This window comes from Homalodisca vitripennis, chromosome X (assembly GCF_021130785.1).
Source record: "Homalodisca vitripennis isolate AUS2020 chromosome X, UT_GWSS_2.1, whole genome shotgun sequence".
Lineage (NCBI taxonomy): Eukaryota > Metazoa > Arthropoda > Insecta > Hemiptera > Cicadellidae > Homalodisca > Homalodisca vitripennis.
This window is the reverse complement of record NC_060215.1, coordinates 77,225,954-77,244,252: the sequence shown is the minus strand read 5'-3', so window position 1 is coordinate 77,244,252 and position 18,299 is coordinate 77,225,954. Positions and strand designations below refer to the sequence as shown.

At 33.3% G+C, this 18,299-nt stretch overlaps 1 protein-coding gene across 2 annotated transcripts in view; it reads right to left on the bottom strand.

The window, feature by feature from the left end:
- Window positions 1–18,299, bottom strand: part of LOC124369234 — an 80,499-nt gene that overhangs the window by 15,141 nt on the left and 47,059 nt on the right. For both annotated transcript variants that reach the window (XM_046827114.1, XM_046827113.1), the window contains exon 10: window positions 10,103–10,212. In XM_046827114.1, the coding sequence (XP_046683070.1) occupies window positions 10,103–10,212 (110 nt within the window). The remainder of the gene's footprint in view (window positions 1–10,102; window positions 10,213–18,299) is intronic.

Here is an 18,299-nt window from a genome sequence, read left to right as displayed (position 1 = left end):
CTTTATGTATGTGGCTTATGTTGTATTCTTTATATGTTGAAGCTAGGTTTGTAAGTATCTTTCTTTCTTTAGATTTCCACAGTTCCCTCTGTTCTTGCATTGCTGTGTGCATAAAGTTGTTTCTGTTTGGTGTTGTTGGTTGTGGAGGTGTATATGTACTTGGTAGTGGAAGAGATCCTTGTGCTATTCTCCATGAACTATAGATTGCTTCACATGTCCTTGGAGAAAGTCTTGCAATTTTTCTTTGATTCTTGTCAATTGTGTCATCAAGGATGTCATCTATGACCTTTTTTAGCTCTTTGTTTTGGGTGTAAAGGCGGAAGCGGTGTAGATATGCATTGCTTGAGTATTGTAGTACAACCTGTAGGAGTTCTCTGATACATGATTGGTTTAGGTGTATGCTTTTCAAGATTTCTTCCAATTTAATTGAGAATAGTATAGAGAACTTTATGCAGTCATTGGCCAGTTCTAGGAAGCGAAACAGCTTTTTCTTCCAGTTATTTTGTTTTGATGAGAAGCATATTAGGATGTGTGTTTTGCCCTGGTTGTCCAGTGTTGTAACAAAGTTGTTAAATGAAAAGTTCTTGGTTATTAGTCTCTGTGATATTTTAGACATCTCTGTTTGTGGGAAAGTTGTTGGACTGAGAGAAATTTCCTGGTCTGTGTCCAGAAAGTTAATCCCGCATGTCTGTGGCAGGTCTGTGTCAGATGTGAGTTGGGTGGTCAATAATGGGGTTTCCTCTGGGGGGAAAGAGAAAGCTTTTATAGTTTTAATTTTTGCGTTGTCCTCTTGGGTCAGGTTTGAGATGCAGCCACTATTTGTGTTAATTGATGAAATTGTAATGTGTTTTCCATTTAATGATCTTGTTTCAGGTGTTTCTGTTTCTTCATCATCACTTAGTGAATCCCTTTGTTCTTCAAAAAGGTTGTGTTTTCGTTATTTGTTAGCTGTTTGTTATTAGCTGCACCTTCGGATATTATTGGGATTTTAATGTTTTCTGCTGGTTGTAGCAGCCTGTTTTTAGAGACTTGCAGGGAGATGCTGAATACATTTTTCTTTAGGATTCGATTGTTTTCTTTTTTGTCCAAGGCTGGGTTGTGACATGGGTCTTGTTGTTAGAAGGGGTACGGCAAGGTGTAGAATTCCGTGTTTTCCCACTGTTTTTTGCTAATGTTTTGTCCTCCTTGTCTGTCAAATTTTTCACCTCTGCTTCCAAATTTTTGAGTTTTTCTTTGAATAAATTCTGATTTTTCCTTAAAAGTCCTATTTCTGTGGTAAGGAAAGGAAGTGTTGAATTTATTGAGTTAGTATTATGTTCTGTTTGGGATTCAGCGTTTTTCATCAACTTTTCCTCTTTATGACTCAAGTTTTGCCCATTTGAGAGTTTTCTTTTCAAACTTATAATTTCTTTATCAAGTTCATTTATTTTTAATTCATATTTATTGAGAAGTTCTGCTTGCTTTCTGTCATGGTCTTCAAAAATACTTTGCACCTTGAGAAGATTTTCTTTTTCCCTGATTCCTTGTGATTCCAGTTCAGCATTTTTTTCTTGAAGTTTTTCCATGGCAGACATATATTTTTCTTCACAGCTTTCTAATTCTTCAATTTTGGCCTCCATGTTGGCCAATTTACTACTTAGTTTGGTATTTTGTGACTTTAAAAAAATTGTTCCCATCTAACAATGCAGAACCAATTTTAGCAGCAGCAAGTAAGTTGTCTTCAATATTTTCTGGGTTGAGTTCCATAATACTTTGTTCAAGTTCTTGGATTGAAGAGTTAGGGCTATTTAATTCCATTTGTACAGGGAGTTGCATTTTCAGACTACATATCTGTGAGGAGCTGCATTTCTTGCACCTTCAGTTTGTAGTCTTTTTTTGAGAAATCTTTCAATTCCTTACTTGATAGATTGACACAGTCTGCATGGTACCATGTTTTACAATTGCCATTACAAAATATTCCTTTATATCTGACCCCTATTGTACAAACTCCACAAGGATATATTGGCATTTTAAATTCCACAGTCTCCACAAACTGTACTTAATTCAGTATAGTAATTCTTAAGTGTATCAGTAATTACAAAAAGGTCAGGTGTAAGGAATTGCACTGTAAAATTTAGATTGATTTAAGGTAGTCAATGACCATGTCAAAAATGTAACATACTGTAGATCAGTGTATTACTAGGTACTCAATGGCAACTACTCAATTCATCACCACTGAGACACCTTGTCAAGTAATTGGCAGACTAAACCAATTAGTCTGGGTAGTTTGGCTGATTCTCTAAGTTTAAGTCTAAAAAATTTTAAGTCTAAAAAAATTCCACAGATTGTCAAGGATAATATTAGTGCTCTTGTATAGGGAGATTGTCAGAATAATGATTTATATATTAATTAAACTATATAACAATGTCAAATTAGTAAGTAGGGAACAAGTCGTCAGATTGTTTAAGAGAGCCAAGGTTAGAAGCAGGGCTGTTGATTGCTGACGGCTGTGTACACCGCTGTCAGTAGGTCAGTTGTGGAATGTGACGCTGTCAGCACTATCAATCAATCAATCATTTATTTGTCATACAATTATTACATAATGTTGGAGCATAGCTCCTGTAATGTATGACATGTCAATTTTTCTAAAAGCTACTCGTACTTAGTCTACTATTAATAAAATATATGATATAATTACATGCAATAGGAAATAAAAAAATCTTTTCATCATGCCTTATTCATGCTTTTTTAAACAGTTCTGAACTAAAATCTTCAATCTTATATGGACATGTTGTTATTAATATTGCAGTTAGAGAAGAAACAAAACGTAATAAGTTATTTTCTTTTTTCATCCCATCAGGTATAATATTAAACATTTTAATTCCCATGTAATAGGGACTCTTTTCTAACATAGTAAGTTTATGTATTGGGTATTTATAATTAGTTCTATATCTCGTGTTATAATTATGATTTATGATTGATGATGTAAATATTAGTAGATTCTTTTTTACAAATTTTAGAACTTCCAAAATATAAAGAGCAGGAATTGTCAAAATGTTATTTTTTTTAAATACTTCTTTACATGATTCTCTATAGTTTAATTTAAACATGTATCTAATCACTTTGTTTTGTAAAACAAAAATTGAATTCATTTTTGAATAATTACTTCCCCAAAATATTATACTATATCTGATTAAAGAAACAAAGTAACCATAGTATACCATCAGGGCAGTTTGTTTGTCAGTTACCTCTGCAACGGTTTTAATAGCAAAAATGGCTTTACTTAGTTTTTCTTGAAGCATATTAATATGTGATTGCCAGTTCATCGCCTCATCTACGATAATTCCCAAAAATGTGGCTTTCTGTGAAAGTTGGCACTCTTCTCCACAGGGAAAGTTGATCTTATTTATAATGCCATTGGTTTTAGTATGGGAGGTGTGAAAATGAATTAAGTTTGTCTTTGAGCTATTGAATTTCTAGCCATTTGTGCTAAACCAATCATACATGTCTTTGTTGCTTCTGCAGATGACTTTAAAAACTGTGGGTTTCTTTCAGTTGTTATTAATGTTGTGTCATCTGCAAATAATATTAATTTTGACATAATATTTTGAGGAAGATCATTTACAAACGCTAAGAACAATACAGGACCCAATATTGAGCCTTGGGGCACACCAACAGTAACTGGTTTCCAATCTGAAAAAAAGATTTTCCCTTCTTGGTTTGAGGTTTTCACTCTATGAAACCTATCATTAAGGTACGATTCAAAAAATTTCAAAGATTTTCCACTGAAACCCAATTTGCACAATTTAACCAATAGTAGTTCATGATTCACACTGTCAAAAGCCCTAGATAGATCACAGAATGCTCCAAGAGCACTCTGCGATCCATCCAAAACCCTCAAGACATGTGTGACCAATTCAAACACTGCCATCTGAGTATTTTTCCCCTTCTGAAAACCAAACTGTTGCTCAGATAGTAACTTATATTTGTCCAAGTACTCCATGACCTGATTGCTTACTATCTTCTCAACCACCTTAGAGAAAGCTGGTAGTAGGGCTACTGGACGATAGTTTTCTATTAGTCTAGTGTCATATTTTTTGAACAGGGGCTTGATAATAGCATATTTCATTTTTTGAGGGAAAACACATGTTGTTATTACTAGGTTCACAACATGAGTTAGAGGTTTGATAATATAAGGACTGGCTAGTTTCATTATCGATGTAGGAATTTCATCCCAGCCGTAAGAGGTTTTTGATTCCATTAAATCAATAACCTTTTGGACATACTTTTCACTCACAGTTTCCAAAGTAAAGTTATCGTAAACTTGCCTAGAACCTCTTAAATATTTTTTTTGCTTCCTCTATATTAGCTGAAGAACCAATTTTTAGCCCCGTTTCTGAGAAAAAAAAATCATTGAAGCAGTTTGATATCCTTGTTGGATTATGTATAATTTCTCCGTTCACATTTATTTCATGACACATCTTATTTCTCCAACTGCCCAGCTCCTCCTTGACCACCAACCAGGTAGCTTTACTAACATTTTTTGATGATAGAATTAATTGTCTGTTAAATTGTCTCTTTGAATTTTTGATATCTTTATTATATTTTGTTTGAAACTGTTTAAAATAATTTTTAAACGATTCAGACTCATTAACTTTTGAGATTTCAAACAGTTTTCTTTTTATTTTACTGGCTTCTTTCAATTCGTTTGTTATCCATGTTTTTTTCTTTTTATTATTCAGAGGATTGACTGTGAATGTTCTCATTGGGAAAGCAGAGAAAAAAAATGATTGGAATGTTGTCAAAAAGCTGTATACGCCTCATTGCTTGTTTCTTTGGATAAGGAATTGCAAAGTAGTTTAATTCTATTTTCATTCTGTAGCATTCTTGTATTTATAATTTTCTTTTTACTCATGGCTTTTTTATTTAAGTACACTGCTTGTGAGTTGTGATCTGATAGCCCTAATTCTATAATTTCACTGCTGATGGATTTTGGATTTACATTTGTTATGACATTGTCAATGCAAGATTTGGTATTCTTAGTAATTCTTGTTGGCCTTGTAAATACAGCTTGACAATTAAAAGACATTATAACATTTTCATCTCCTTATCCTCCTTCAACAAATTTATATTTAGGTCCCCACAAAGAAATATGTATTTACTTTTGATTTCTCTTCTCACTTTTTCAAACAAGTTTGTTAATTTCCAAATGAACTGATTGAAGTTACTGTTGGGGGTTCTATACAAGGAGATTATAATACACCTTTTTAAACAATTTTCAATTATTAATTCTAGTTCTAAGGCTACACATTCAAAAATAAGGTCTTCTGAAATCTCATTCAAATCTTCCCTAATTGTAATAGGAACATCTTTCCTCACAAATAGACAGACACCCCCATGACTTAAAATTTTTCTTAAATATATTGTATCAAGTTCATAATCTATTAATTTATTTACAAGTTCAAAATTCTAGGGTGAGAGCCAATGTTCACATATACTAATGATCACTGGATTTAGTTGGTGCGATTCCAAACTTAATTGTAGTTTATTGACCTTTTTTAACAAGCTTCAAATATTTAAATTTAAAATAAACATTTGTTGATTTTTTGTAAATCTGTTACCGATACTAGTTTTGCTTACATTCGAGTTTGAGTGATTGGCTGTCATCCTAAAAAAATACTGTTATCCAAAATACAGTGTTCCTTTACAAGCTCCTTAGTATCTACAATTCCATTGTTTACACTATTGTTGTCATAAGTCTGTGGTTTGTTGTAATCACTATCATTAACACTCTCACTATAATGCCCATGTATCACTACACCACCACTGCTGTCTGGTAGAGGAGGAAAGCTGCTCATATCCATCCAGCTGATTTCTGCACATTGGTTTGCTTGTAGTGTGTCGCCGCAGCCGTGTGAGGTGTGTGGCCCTGGTACCTCCTGAGCACCATGATGACCTGGCATTGTAGCTGTAGTAGTGGAGAGGAGTCGGTCAGTTCTGGGTGTGGATGTGAAGTCTCTCTTCTGAGCCTGTTGACGATGTTCAGTTGAGTTCTTTGGCGAGAAGTGGAACTGCGAGTCAACATCTAAAAAGCTTCCACTTGTTGGTATTTCCGATTGGGTTTTCTTCATATTCAACTTTGTACTTAATAATACCACTTTGTTAATAACCTTGCCGAGAATGTCAGAGCCTTTCCTGTTCAGGTGCACCCCATCTCTTGCAAGGCAAGAGTCATTGATATATTTTCCACTATCTACGTATACCACTTGCAGATCCTGACACAACCATCATATGTTTTTATTTGTCCTTTGTAGTAGAGAATGGGGTAAACTCCTTCTTCTGATAATACTACTCACAAATATGGTTGTGTTTCTAAATGTGTTTTTGGCATTTTTAATCAACTTATACATGGCTCCCATGACATCTTCTGCATTTTGTAAGCAATCTAAATCATTTGTACCAAAGTGAAGTACAACGGCTTGCGGGTCTTTTGTCATCTTACCCATACTGTCCATCGCTTGGCTCATTTGTGCAGCAGTTGCTCCCCTAAAAAACTTAAGTTTCGCATTTGGTACAAATACATGTTTCAGCATGGAGTCCCCAAGAATGAGATAAGTTTCTTTCCTTTGTTTTTTTATTTCACCTGTTAGTGTAGGGTTGCTCCAGTAGTACTTAGATTTGTTATCATAAGTTCTTCTAACATTTTTAAGCTTACTGTCATTGGTGGTATTTTCTTCTTTTTCTTCATCACTTAGTTGTTGATATTTGTTAGTCAGAGGAGTGGAGTGCTTTTCTGTAGAGGTTTTCTTGGCTCTAGTACCCTTTCTTTTCTTCACTGTCGTCCAGTTTGAATTTCTTTGCTTTTCCACATCTGGTAAAGTCTTACAAGTCATGTTGATCTCTTTATTAGCATGAGTAGGCAAGTACAAACATTTTTATTAATGTTCAGTTTGCTTGAAAGCTTTGAGCCAGCTTCTCTTAAAAACAAGGGGGCTAGATGTGTCGTGTTATTCCTGTTTTTATTGTATATAACTGATGAGAGCTGGGCTCTTTTAGTCCATATATCCAAGTAACTTAGCGTTGGAATTTCAATTTCATCATTAACTGGCCAATTAGTGATTTGAGCCAATATCATTTCAGCTACAAGCAGCATGTATATTCCACAATCATAAGTATTGCTTTGTTGTGGGGTTGGACAAATCTTCAGATTTACTCTTATATCCAGGTCAATATGCTTGAGCAATTTTTCGGCTAATATTTCAGCTGCCTGAAGGTTGTAGGTCCCTAATGAATCAAAATAAAAGAATTGATTATTTTCTTTAACATACAGAAGCATGCTCCAATGGGTTCCCATGCCTTTACTGTTTATACTATAAGGTCCTTCGCCTGTAAATTGAGCATCATTTACAGGTATGAGTATGTGTGATGTTTCCCTCAGGTTCAACTGATTTAGAACTTCCTTGTTGCTATCAAGATATTTCATGACAAGCATAATTGCAGGGTTCATCAAACAAATGTTGTTACATTCTATGCAGGTTTCCAGCAGATCAAAATACATTTTAACTGTATCGTCGGTGATCCATTCACCCTCCAGTAGTGACAGACTGACCGTTACATCATTGTTTGTGTTAGATTGTCCAACTTTTAGACTTTGAGATTGAGTATTTTTCTCCAATTTCAGCCTTTTATTTTGTTCAGTTAGTAATTTGATTTCTTCCTTATATTTTTCTTCCCTTTTTAACAGTTCATTTTTTATTATTTCATTTCCCTTTAGTATTGAAATATCACCTTCTTTAATTTTGTTTTCATCCTCCAAAGATCTAATGGTTTTGGTCATACCTTTTAATTCATTTTTGAAGGTGTTACGAGCTGTACACATTTCCGAGCTTTTCATATGCCTTTATCAATTCACCATATATTTTTTCTTGGAGAAATAGCTTATTTTTTAAAGCGTCAATTTCATTTTTCAGCTTCTTTTCGTTCTCAGAATGCCTTTTTAATTTTATTTCTAGTTTATGTTCTGTTTCCTTCAATTTATTTCACTATCAGCACTGTTTCCAGTTGTCACCATATGGTTTGAATTTATTCAGTAATTCCAGTAAAGTTTCTTGGTTACATAAATTTAAAATACTTTGTAGTGTGAGTAAGCCTTGTTATTGCAATTTCATTAGACTTAAGTTCTTTAAACTGCTTGAGATTAGATTGCAGGTATGTTCCTTGAGTTACAGCTTATTTCTTGTCATGATCATGATTTCTTGAGTTGATTAGTTTTCTTTAAGTTTTATTGTGAAATGGACTTACAGTATTTCCAGGTAAATTGCTGCACATGTGAGTAAATATTTGTTGTTGAAATACACACTTATTGACACGTTCGCTGCAGAATAAATATGTGTTTCAATGGTGAAAACTGAATGTTCCTAGTTTTTGTTCATGTTTTATTTTTTCTTAGAATTATTTAAATTGATGCCCTTTTATATCATAAACACACACACACACACACACAATGTGTGTGTGTGTGTGTGTGTGTGTGTGTTTGTGTGTGTGTTTAATGAGTTTTGTATTTAAAATAAAGGTATAATGTAAACATTCCAAAATAAGTAGAGACTTGTCTCATGACATAAATTGAGCTAAATACATTTTGAATAATGTAATAGTGTTGGATGTTTAGTACTTTGACCATTCTCATGTCATAAACCCGTTTCAATTCAGGTAATGTTATATCATTCCTACAGGAATTATTCAGGCACCAGAAGACATAACCACTTCTTCAGGATTAGAATTAGTGTCATCTATAATAGACTTGAGAAATGATTAATCACCAATTAGATCAAAATAATAAACACTAATTGGCGTTTTTAACAGCAAACTTTTTTAATCAATCTGAACTCGAAATAGAATCCGTAAACATTCCCAAGTCTTTGCATGGATGTAAGATAACCAACTTCCTTGGAAGTTTAACTCGCCCCTTTTCTTCAAGTTTCTGTCTTCCTGCAAGTAAACTATTTAAGACACTACCCTTTCTTGAGGGATTAATTCACAATTACAATTACAAATTAATATTATTGTTTACTTTGGCTTCTTTAATTTATTAGATTGTTGTAATATTGTTCGAATGTAGCTAAGACAGTACAATATGTCAGTTGCACTCATATTGCACTCCAAAAATATATCATGCCTATTTAACATGAGCCCTCATAATCTATACTGAAGAAGAGCTATTTAGCCCTAATCTTTAAAAAAGGGGGAGTCTTATAATATTTTTAATTTTTCCCAATCAACAATCAATCAGTTAATGTTTTTTTTTTTTTTTATCAGTAATTCCTTATAAATTTTAACCCTTGATAACCAAAGTTCTTGATTCAGAATAGCATGGTTTCAGAGTAGAGAGAGCAACCTACAGTTACTAATCTGCGATATCTTTTCTTTTGTTGCTGGCACTCATTCATTTTGATATATTTAGATTTCAAGTAAGGTCCTCATTAAGTTCAATCATGGTCACACCATTCAAAAACTCATGATCTCATTGAGACATAAATGACAGATATGATGTAGACAGATTTGTATAAGCAAAATCTTTATATTTTAAAATAAAATCTTGGGTCCAGGGGACCTTTTACATTCCTTACTGGGTAAACGTAGAAAGTTTAACTCATAATTGAGCTGTCTTTGGTGAAAATGCAGTTAAACAATCAATAACACAAACATCATCTGAAAATCGTAAGTCATAATCATGATAATCATAATTCAGTCAATTAATCTTTTGTCCAGATAAGATTGTAACTATGAAAAAAACAGTGTTCCTTTGAATATTCTTGGACAAGTACATAACATCAATTTCATGCACTCATGGAATATTTCTTAAAATAAAAAAGTTGGCAATATGAGTTTTAGATATAAAATAATATAACATTTTTAGAATTCTAGCTATATTCACTTTAAAATTTTGTTGTCCATTGGCTTTGACTTATTTGTAATACAGATAAATACATTCTATCTCATTATGATTCACCTATTATATTGTTATTGTAGATAACCACTTTCTACCATATATTTACATGGTAAAAACATTATAAAAATTGAACTGCACAATAGCTTTATGAATAATGAAGGTATATAATTATACCTGTCAGCAGACTGAGAGAAACTGTACTTAAAATCCTGTGTCATCTGGATTGTTTCTTTCCAAAGAAATTTTGAGTAATCTTTAGAGCCTTGTGGAGTAACTTCTTTAATCTGAAAAGTAACAAAAACAAGATACAAACAGAATTATTACTACTATTAAGGTGTTCTATTTTCACGCCATAATATGAAATTTAGCCAAGTCACTTTATAATAGGTATTTAATTGTTTACATTTTTTTATATAGAACCAAATACAAGCAAGCAGCGATTTCTAAAATTCACCTCCTAGTTTTGTATACATATCTTGCAGCCATTTAAATTTTAAAGGGTGCGCATGTATTCTTCTAAATGGCACTCCACATGGACAATACAATAAAAAACTGCTGGAGATTGTTTATACCATCACAACTTTTACCAGTGATGAAATTGGCATGATCCAGTAATCCCTATGAAATAGAGTAGTGATTGGTTTAGTCTCATCAAAATATTTTTAAGGAACTTACGAATACTCTAGATAAGAGAAAACAATCAGAATGGAACTTCCATAAACTGAACTTAGGTTGTTGAATTGAAGTGCAAAAGAGCACACCTAATGTAATATACTTGGAGACATCACATTTACAGGCGATTCAACGGTCCAAAACATTAAAAATGTTACAGTATTCAAGTCTTGATATTGCATAGTATTTTCTCTAGGGGCTACTTCTCTTCATTATGTTTTATGGTTATATTGTGATGGAAACATTCTGTGTTACCAGTATGACCTTCCACTCCGTGAAATAATGTATGGAGTCTGTGGTCATTATTATTGAAAGAAAACTGTGAATATATTAACAGTTATCAATAATATCAATACACTGATTTTAATAGATATAAATGAGTGCTCATTTTCAGGTAACTATAAAATGGCTACAATCATGCAAGAACCATTCCTAGCTGGAACTAACTATTAATCGGAAGTTTTGCATATGAACTTTACTGGAAAATTGAACACCTAAGCCAAATTATGGAGATCACCCACTTACAGATGATGCCAAGGCCAAAGTTTAAATAAATACAACGTAAATCTGATAAATATATGCAGGGATGGCCCGAGGTAGAAACTTAACAAATGTAATAACTTATTTTGGTGCCCCCCTAATCGGCCACCCCTCTTCGCACCCCTTTCATTTTTAAGACCCCTCAATAACAGTTATTTTTGTATATATATTTAAAACATTTGTATAATAAATATCTGCTCCGTAAATACCACACAAACAAACATTCAAACAGTTGTACATAGTTTTAGTACAAGTATTTGTTCTAAGTGGAAAGTGGACAGGGAGTTAATAGAGTATGCTGATGCACAGTAAGATTTAAGTTGAGTAATCCAGAGACTGTACAGAAACAAAACAGCTTTTTCAACCATTATTTCATGTACTAATCAAGACTTAATACAGTGCATAAATCTAGGCCCTTATCCACTACGTAGCGATGGACAATGTAGAAGTATACCATACCACATTTTGGAAAAAGGCTTGACTGAAGTTTAATGCAGAATTTAAATTTATAACTTAGTTCATTCTCAAGATATTCAGTGAATAAACAAATGGAAAAGCAGACAAACCTATAGAACAGAAATGTTGGTAACTACATGAGTGATAGGCTCAGCCAAATATTATGGAGGGATATCCACAGTCATTAAACTGCATGTTGCCTATGTAAAAATAAAGTTTAATGCATAAATTTCATTTCTATAGCTCATCCTGTTTTCAAGATATTCTGTGGAATGTAAAGATTCGCTAACACTCAGCTAAATCTCAAAGAGGGACATGTTTTATCATCAAACTTGAAGATTACCTTTACAAGGTTGAAGATTCATGCACAATATGAAATCTATAACTCAATTACATTTTGTACAGGTAAGTACACAGTTAGAAGAGAAATTTTTCCAACCCCCAAGTGATACGCTTGGAAAACAGTGACAGCTGCTCTGAGAATACTCCCAAATGGGGTTCTAGTTCTAATGAAATTCCCAAGCTTGACACAAGCTATATTGATTTTATTTATTGATATCAACTTTGTCACAAGTTACCAATCAAGTAGGCCTAGTGAATAATGCCAGATTAAAAGTAATGTATAATTTTATTTGTTGAAAATTATATAGCATTGGCAAGCATGCTTATAACAAAACTAAATTAGGTTCTAATCAAATAAGTGATTGTAAGAATCCTAACCATTACTACCCATATTTAGTCTCCAACTGCGTGCTCGCTAAAGCAACTGCAGTTTTGTTTCAGTATTAAGGAAGGAAGTACCTAATAGGAACAGAAACTTAGTACTTTTAAATCGGTGGACAGATATTTTAATTCTTAGAACTAAAAATTCATAAAATTTTCAATTTTATTCAATGCCAAAATTATAAGCAGTATGATACTTTTGTCAGAGGTCTGTGTTATTAAGGACCCGACAGGGTCTTTTAAAAATATCATTATTCGTCCACCTATGTGATACCTCTTAATAGAAAAGTCCTAGAGACTTGAAACCTGGTACATAGATTTATCTTGGTGAAGGAAGAACTCATTTTAAATCAAAAGTTCAAAGGGCCATCTGTGACTGTATGTATCCATCTTTGTGATAATTCTTTTGTTACGTTATGTTGGGTCCTTCTATACTCCATTGTATCAGTTTATTATTTTCAAACAGTTTACAGAGGAAGACTTCCCGGGCCCCTGAATATGCTGTTACAATTGCACAGCAGTAGGTAGTTTGATTTTATTTGTCGGATCCTATATTCGAAATCGTGAGCATGAAGGGAGACGTTTGGTTGTGCCGAATTGTCACAGTCTTGTTTTTAATTTGTTGTTATTTCCAAATATTCCTTTTAATAACCAAAGTTCGATATTCAAAGTTTCAACGTTTATCAAATTTATGTACTCAAAATCATCTATTTAAAGTAATCCCTAAAACATTTCTCCTATACAAAATATAGACTGTTGAAAAGTCATATATTTACCTTGTTTTCTTATTGCTATTGTAATTAAAAATGCTCTTGAAGCGTGGTTTATGGCATTATGTTCTAATTATAGACTTTCAAATGATATGCATATTGACCTAGGCTTGCACTTAAGATTTTTAAGGCACTCCCCACAGCTACCCCCCTCCCACACCAATATAACCGTGTGATGGTTATTACATATAAAAGTAATTGAAAATAACCATATAGCATTGTGCAAAGTTTGTAGATTTGGTCCTCTATGATTCAAAAATATCAGGGTGTGCCAGACATTTTGCACACCCTATATGTCAAGTTCAAATTCATGTTAAAGTTTCTTTATTCAAAAAATATTACAAACACATCAGTAGATATGTATCCCAAGCAACAAAATAGTTTGTGTGAGAACAGGTTTATTTAAATGTACTTTATATTATAGTCCATGGCAGTTGGTAGCACAGGTTCATTTCATTAATTTTTACTTCTTACTTTGATTAACAGGTTGTACTTACAAACCATCAAAACTAAAATAAAAACTACTATAACATACTAACCTTGAAGCAAGTAACAAAAATAGACTATGGACAATGCAACAAGATAAACATTTGATTTGTATAACAACTTCTACTATAATATATATTATGTTTTCAACAATATAAGTTATATAAATAAGAGTATAACCTATGAAAATTTAACAGCATACATTTCAATATTAATTTAAAAGTATGAATCCAGATATATAACAGAGATTGGGTATACTAATGTTTATGACACACATAATAGGACCCTCACTTCTTCAATCACATCTTCAGTGACGTCAAAAGGAAAGACAGAAGCATGCAGTAGCAACATTTCACAATGCTATGATTCAATTGAAACAAACTATTTTTTAGGCAACACTCAGCAGAGAAAAGTGACAACCTAACAATATATCATCAAAACATAAGAGGTCTGATTTCAAAAATAAACCGGCTGAATTATCTACTATGTGAAATATGTCCCAGCCTTTTAGTCTTAACAGAACACGGTCTCAAGCACAGTGACATTGAAAACACAAAACTTCAAGGGTACACTCTCATAGCTGAATACTGCAGAAAAGAACATAAACTGGGGGGAGTTGCTATATATTGTAAAGACAGCTTAATAAACAGTATAGAAGATATTGACGTAACTACCTACTGTGAGAAAAAACTACTCGAGGCTGCAATGGCTCACATAACAATCAGAGGGAAGCATCTTTACCTCCTAGGTGTTTACCTCCCTCCTGGAGTAAACATTCAAACTAGCTTGGATATTCTATCAAACATCCTGGAACATAGTCAAGCACATAATAAGTTGTTTATTATGACAGGAGACATAAATATTGATAGACTAAAACCCAACCATCCAGACCACATAATGCTTGACAACAAGCTGGCAACGCAAAACATAAGAAGGTTCCCTTTACCACCAACTCGCATTACACCTGAAACAAGCACTTCAATTAACTGTATATGCACTAATATTCCAGAACATGACCTTAGTTCAATAATTTTACAAACTGGACTATCAGATCATACAGCTCAAATGTGCAGCATGGACTGTAGTAAAAATTATAATAATACACAAACTCTACGGCGACAAATAGGAAAGAGAAACATCGACTAGCTCAAGTCACTGCTTTCCATGAAAAACTGGGATACTGTCCATAATTCTGAAGATGCAGAGTCAGCATTCAATATATTTGAAGGAGTACTACGGACTGCCCTTGACATTGCTTGCCTTCAATCAGTAAATCAGTTCACTATTATGACCAAGAATCAGCCGAGATGGAAGCTGCCTCCTTAAGAGTCTACATACCCATGAAATAACTGGAAAGGTACAAGACAGAGAAACTATGGCAATTATAAAAAAGGTGTATGGCAATAAACTAAAAGCACTTCAACAAAATGTAAATACTCGGAAATACAGCCGGTATCTGACAAGTCCAAAGGTGTATGGGACCTAATAAATACAGAGAGCCATGCTAAACAATCTACTGAAACCTGTCCTAAGCTAAACATTAACAATGCAGTGGTAGACAACCCTATTCAGGTAGCTGAACAACTAAACACTTATTTTACTGAAATAGCAGAACTGATGATACAGCAAAACAACCAACGATTGGAAGATTGCAGACTATGAGAGGATCTAAACACCCCATTAATACAACCATTTCACCTAAATTCCACAACATGGAAAGAAGTAAAACAAGTAACAGCCTAAAAAATAAATCATTCAGTGATACAGATGAATACTCTTCAAAAACTAAAGCATTGCGCAGAAGAATTGAGTCAAACTCTTACATCAGTCATAAATAAATTGTTTTCCCTAGACCAGTTTCCTACAAAACTTAAAATGTCCAAGGTATATTCCAAGCACATTATCAAAGGAAAATCAATTTTATCTGCCATCATAAGCTTGGTTGAGTCCATAATTGCTTGCCTTCAAAGGAAGAATAAAAGTAAGAGTAAATCAATTCACTACCATGTTTGATTATGGTATAGAAGAAGGATAATTTGTAACTGCGTATTTCTAGATTACAGCAAGGCCTTCGACTGTTTGGGACACAAACCTATCTCAAAAAAACTTGCAGCCTTGGGAGTAAGAGGCTTAGGAAACAAGTGGTTTTACAGCTACCTAAAAGGAAGATCACAAGTTGTGGAGATTAAGCATACAACATCTAACCTCACTAGCATGTTCAGATCACACCCTAAACCAATTATAAGAGGAGTTCCACAGGGATCTGTGCTGGGACCCATTCTGTTCATTCTGCTGACTAATGATCTCCTAGCTCATTCAAAACAACAGTACCAGCTGCATAATGTAGAATAGAATAGAATATTTATTCACCAAAGAGACATCTCATTACAAATGTATAAGGCAAGTCACAACAATAATAACAATAATAGGCAACATTGGGATTTTTGAGTTTATTGTTCATATACAAACTCACTAATTGAGTAAAAGGCTTGTTTAAGAAAAATGGACTAATCTTCTTCTTAAACTTATAAAGTATCTCAACGGCCTTACAGTTAAACGAATTTTATTGAATAACTTGCAGGACATGATAAATGACTTTTATTTAACACTTTTGTTTAACCTATGAAATGGTACATCAACAAGGCAACCTAGTATCATAAGAATGTATTTCATTTCTTAATTGAACTTTCTCAGGGTACTTTTTTATATATAACTAGCATTCAATAATGTAGAAGGAAAACAAAGTATTAAGCCTGAGGTTTCTAAATAATTCTTTACAATGTTCAAGTTTAGTAGCTCCTGCTATGACTCTTACAGCTTTGTACTTTTGTACTATAAATATTTCCTGTGATAATGAAGACAATCAGACTATAATTAATATCGGTCCGAAACATCCCAAAGTAAGCCTGTCGGAGATTGCCCCTATCTAATTCACCACTAAAGCACTTCAGAGCAAAGATATTCTGACAAATATTCTGGGGTTAAGCCCAGAAATTTTGGAAAATTTTTATTAGATTTTTCTTTTGTGCCAAATATAAAAGTACTTGTTTTTTCTTCATCTAAGACCAATTGATTTGCAGCCACCCATTTTTGAGCTCATTTTTGAGCTAATTTTTAATTTAATTTTGAATTTTCCAATGCTTGGCTGCTACTTAAATGCTTTTTGATGATAGTGGTATCATCAGCATACAAGACAACCTCTGATGGCACATTCTTACCTAGGTCATTAATCATAACCAGGAAAAGCAATAGTCCAAGGACAGAGCCCTGTTGCACACCACAAGAGACATCCAGACAAGTAGAATAAATATTGTTAAAAGTGACATACTGTTTACGATCATGTAGATAGTATTTGAAAATTTGCAAAGCTTGGTTTTTTACATGATGCAACTTGTTTAGAAGTATCTCATGAGAAACCCAACTGAAGGCCTCGCTGAGATCACAGAAGGTGACCACAGCAAGGTTCCTTCCCTCAATGTACGCAGACGATAGAACACTCCTTTTAAGAAATGGCTCAGCTGAAGAATTGTATAATAACTCTGTTTCCTCTCTACAAAATGCCATTGCCTACAGCAAATTAAATGACTTGGTGATAAATCCTGACAAAACTACAGAAGTGTACTTTAGAATGCATGCATGAATGAATGCAAGTGCATAATAAATGTTCACATATAGCTGCTGCTGAGGCTCTCAATATTTTGACCAGCCAGTCTGTTCAAGGTCTTAACAGATATAACCCTAACCTTCCTGTCTTCAACAGATTTTCTGATAAAGATTTTTCCATCAGAGGGCCAAACACACTTAAATCCAATAGATTTTAATTTTTTAGCTTGGAAGAAGTTCTTATTAGTTGGTGTTAAGTGCTCATTCATAAAAACCCTAGTACTTGGCGCATTTGGTATAAAGTCAGTAGGAGAAATAGAACTTGCTTTGCCCTTTTTAAGGAGTCACGCTGTTGTCTGTTTGTAGAATGGACTATTATTGGTTTTGGTACACGCTATAGGAATTTTGTGCATAGCCTGCAAATCACTTTCAAAATGAATGCAATCATTAATTAAAGACAATATTTTGCTCACAATTTCTGACATTTTATCATAAGAGGATTCAGGAACTCCACTGATTTGAATATTTTTACTACGATTATATTGCTGTAGATTTTCCAATTTAGATTGACATTCATTAAAATTGTTTTTCAATTGAGAACTTTCCTTCTTTAAAATCTCATTTTCCTGTTCAACATCTTTCAATTTCGTCAACAGAGTTTTCAGCTGAGAATCATTGATTTTATTTGAGATTAACTTTGCATATAGGTTATAACGAATAAGAGGAAAACTCAAAAAGATAATTTTATGATTTGCTTTAATATTAACAAAAAAGTATTCATTACATAAAAAAACAATAAAGTATAAAAGATTTATAAGATACCAACTATTTTTCAATTTCTATTGCTATTAAAACAGTACTTTTGCCGATAGCAAAAAACATTATTGCAATCAAATTCCTCGCAGGAAGGAGTTCTTAAAATCTCTTTTCAGCCTGTGGGAGTGCAAGACGACGTTGAGAGTGCCTGGCAAAGATACATATTGCCCCCATTTGATTATAATAGATATGTTCACCACCTTGGAGTTATCTTAGTAGCTCATTGTCAGGTGATTATTAGTCCATGGAATCAAAGTACTATGAACACAATACAGTCATACAAAATTGTCATACATTTTGATAGC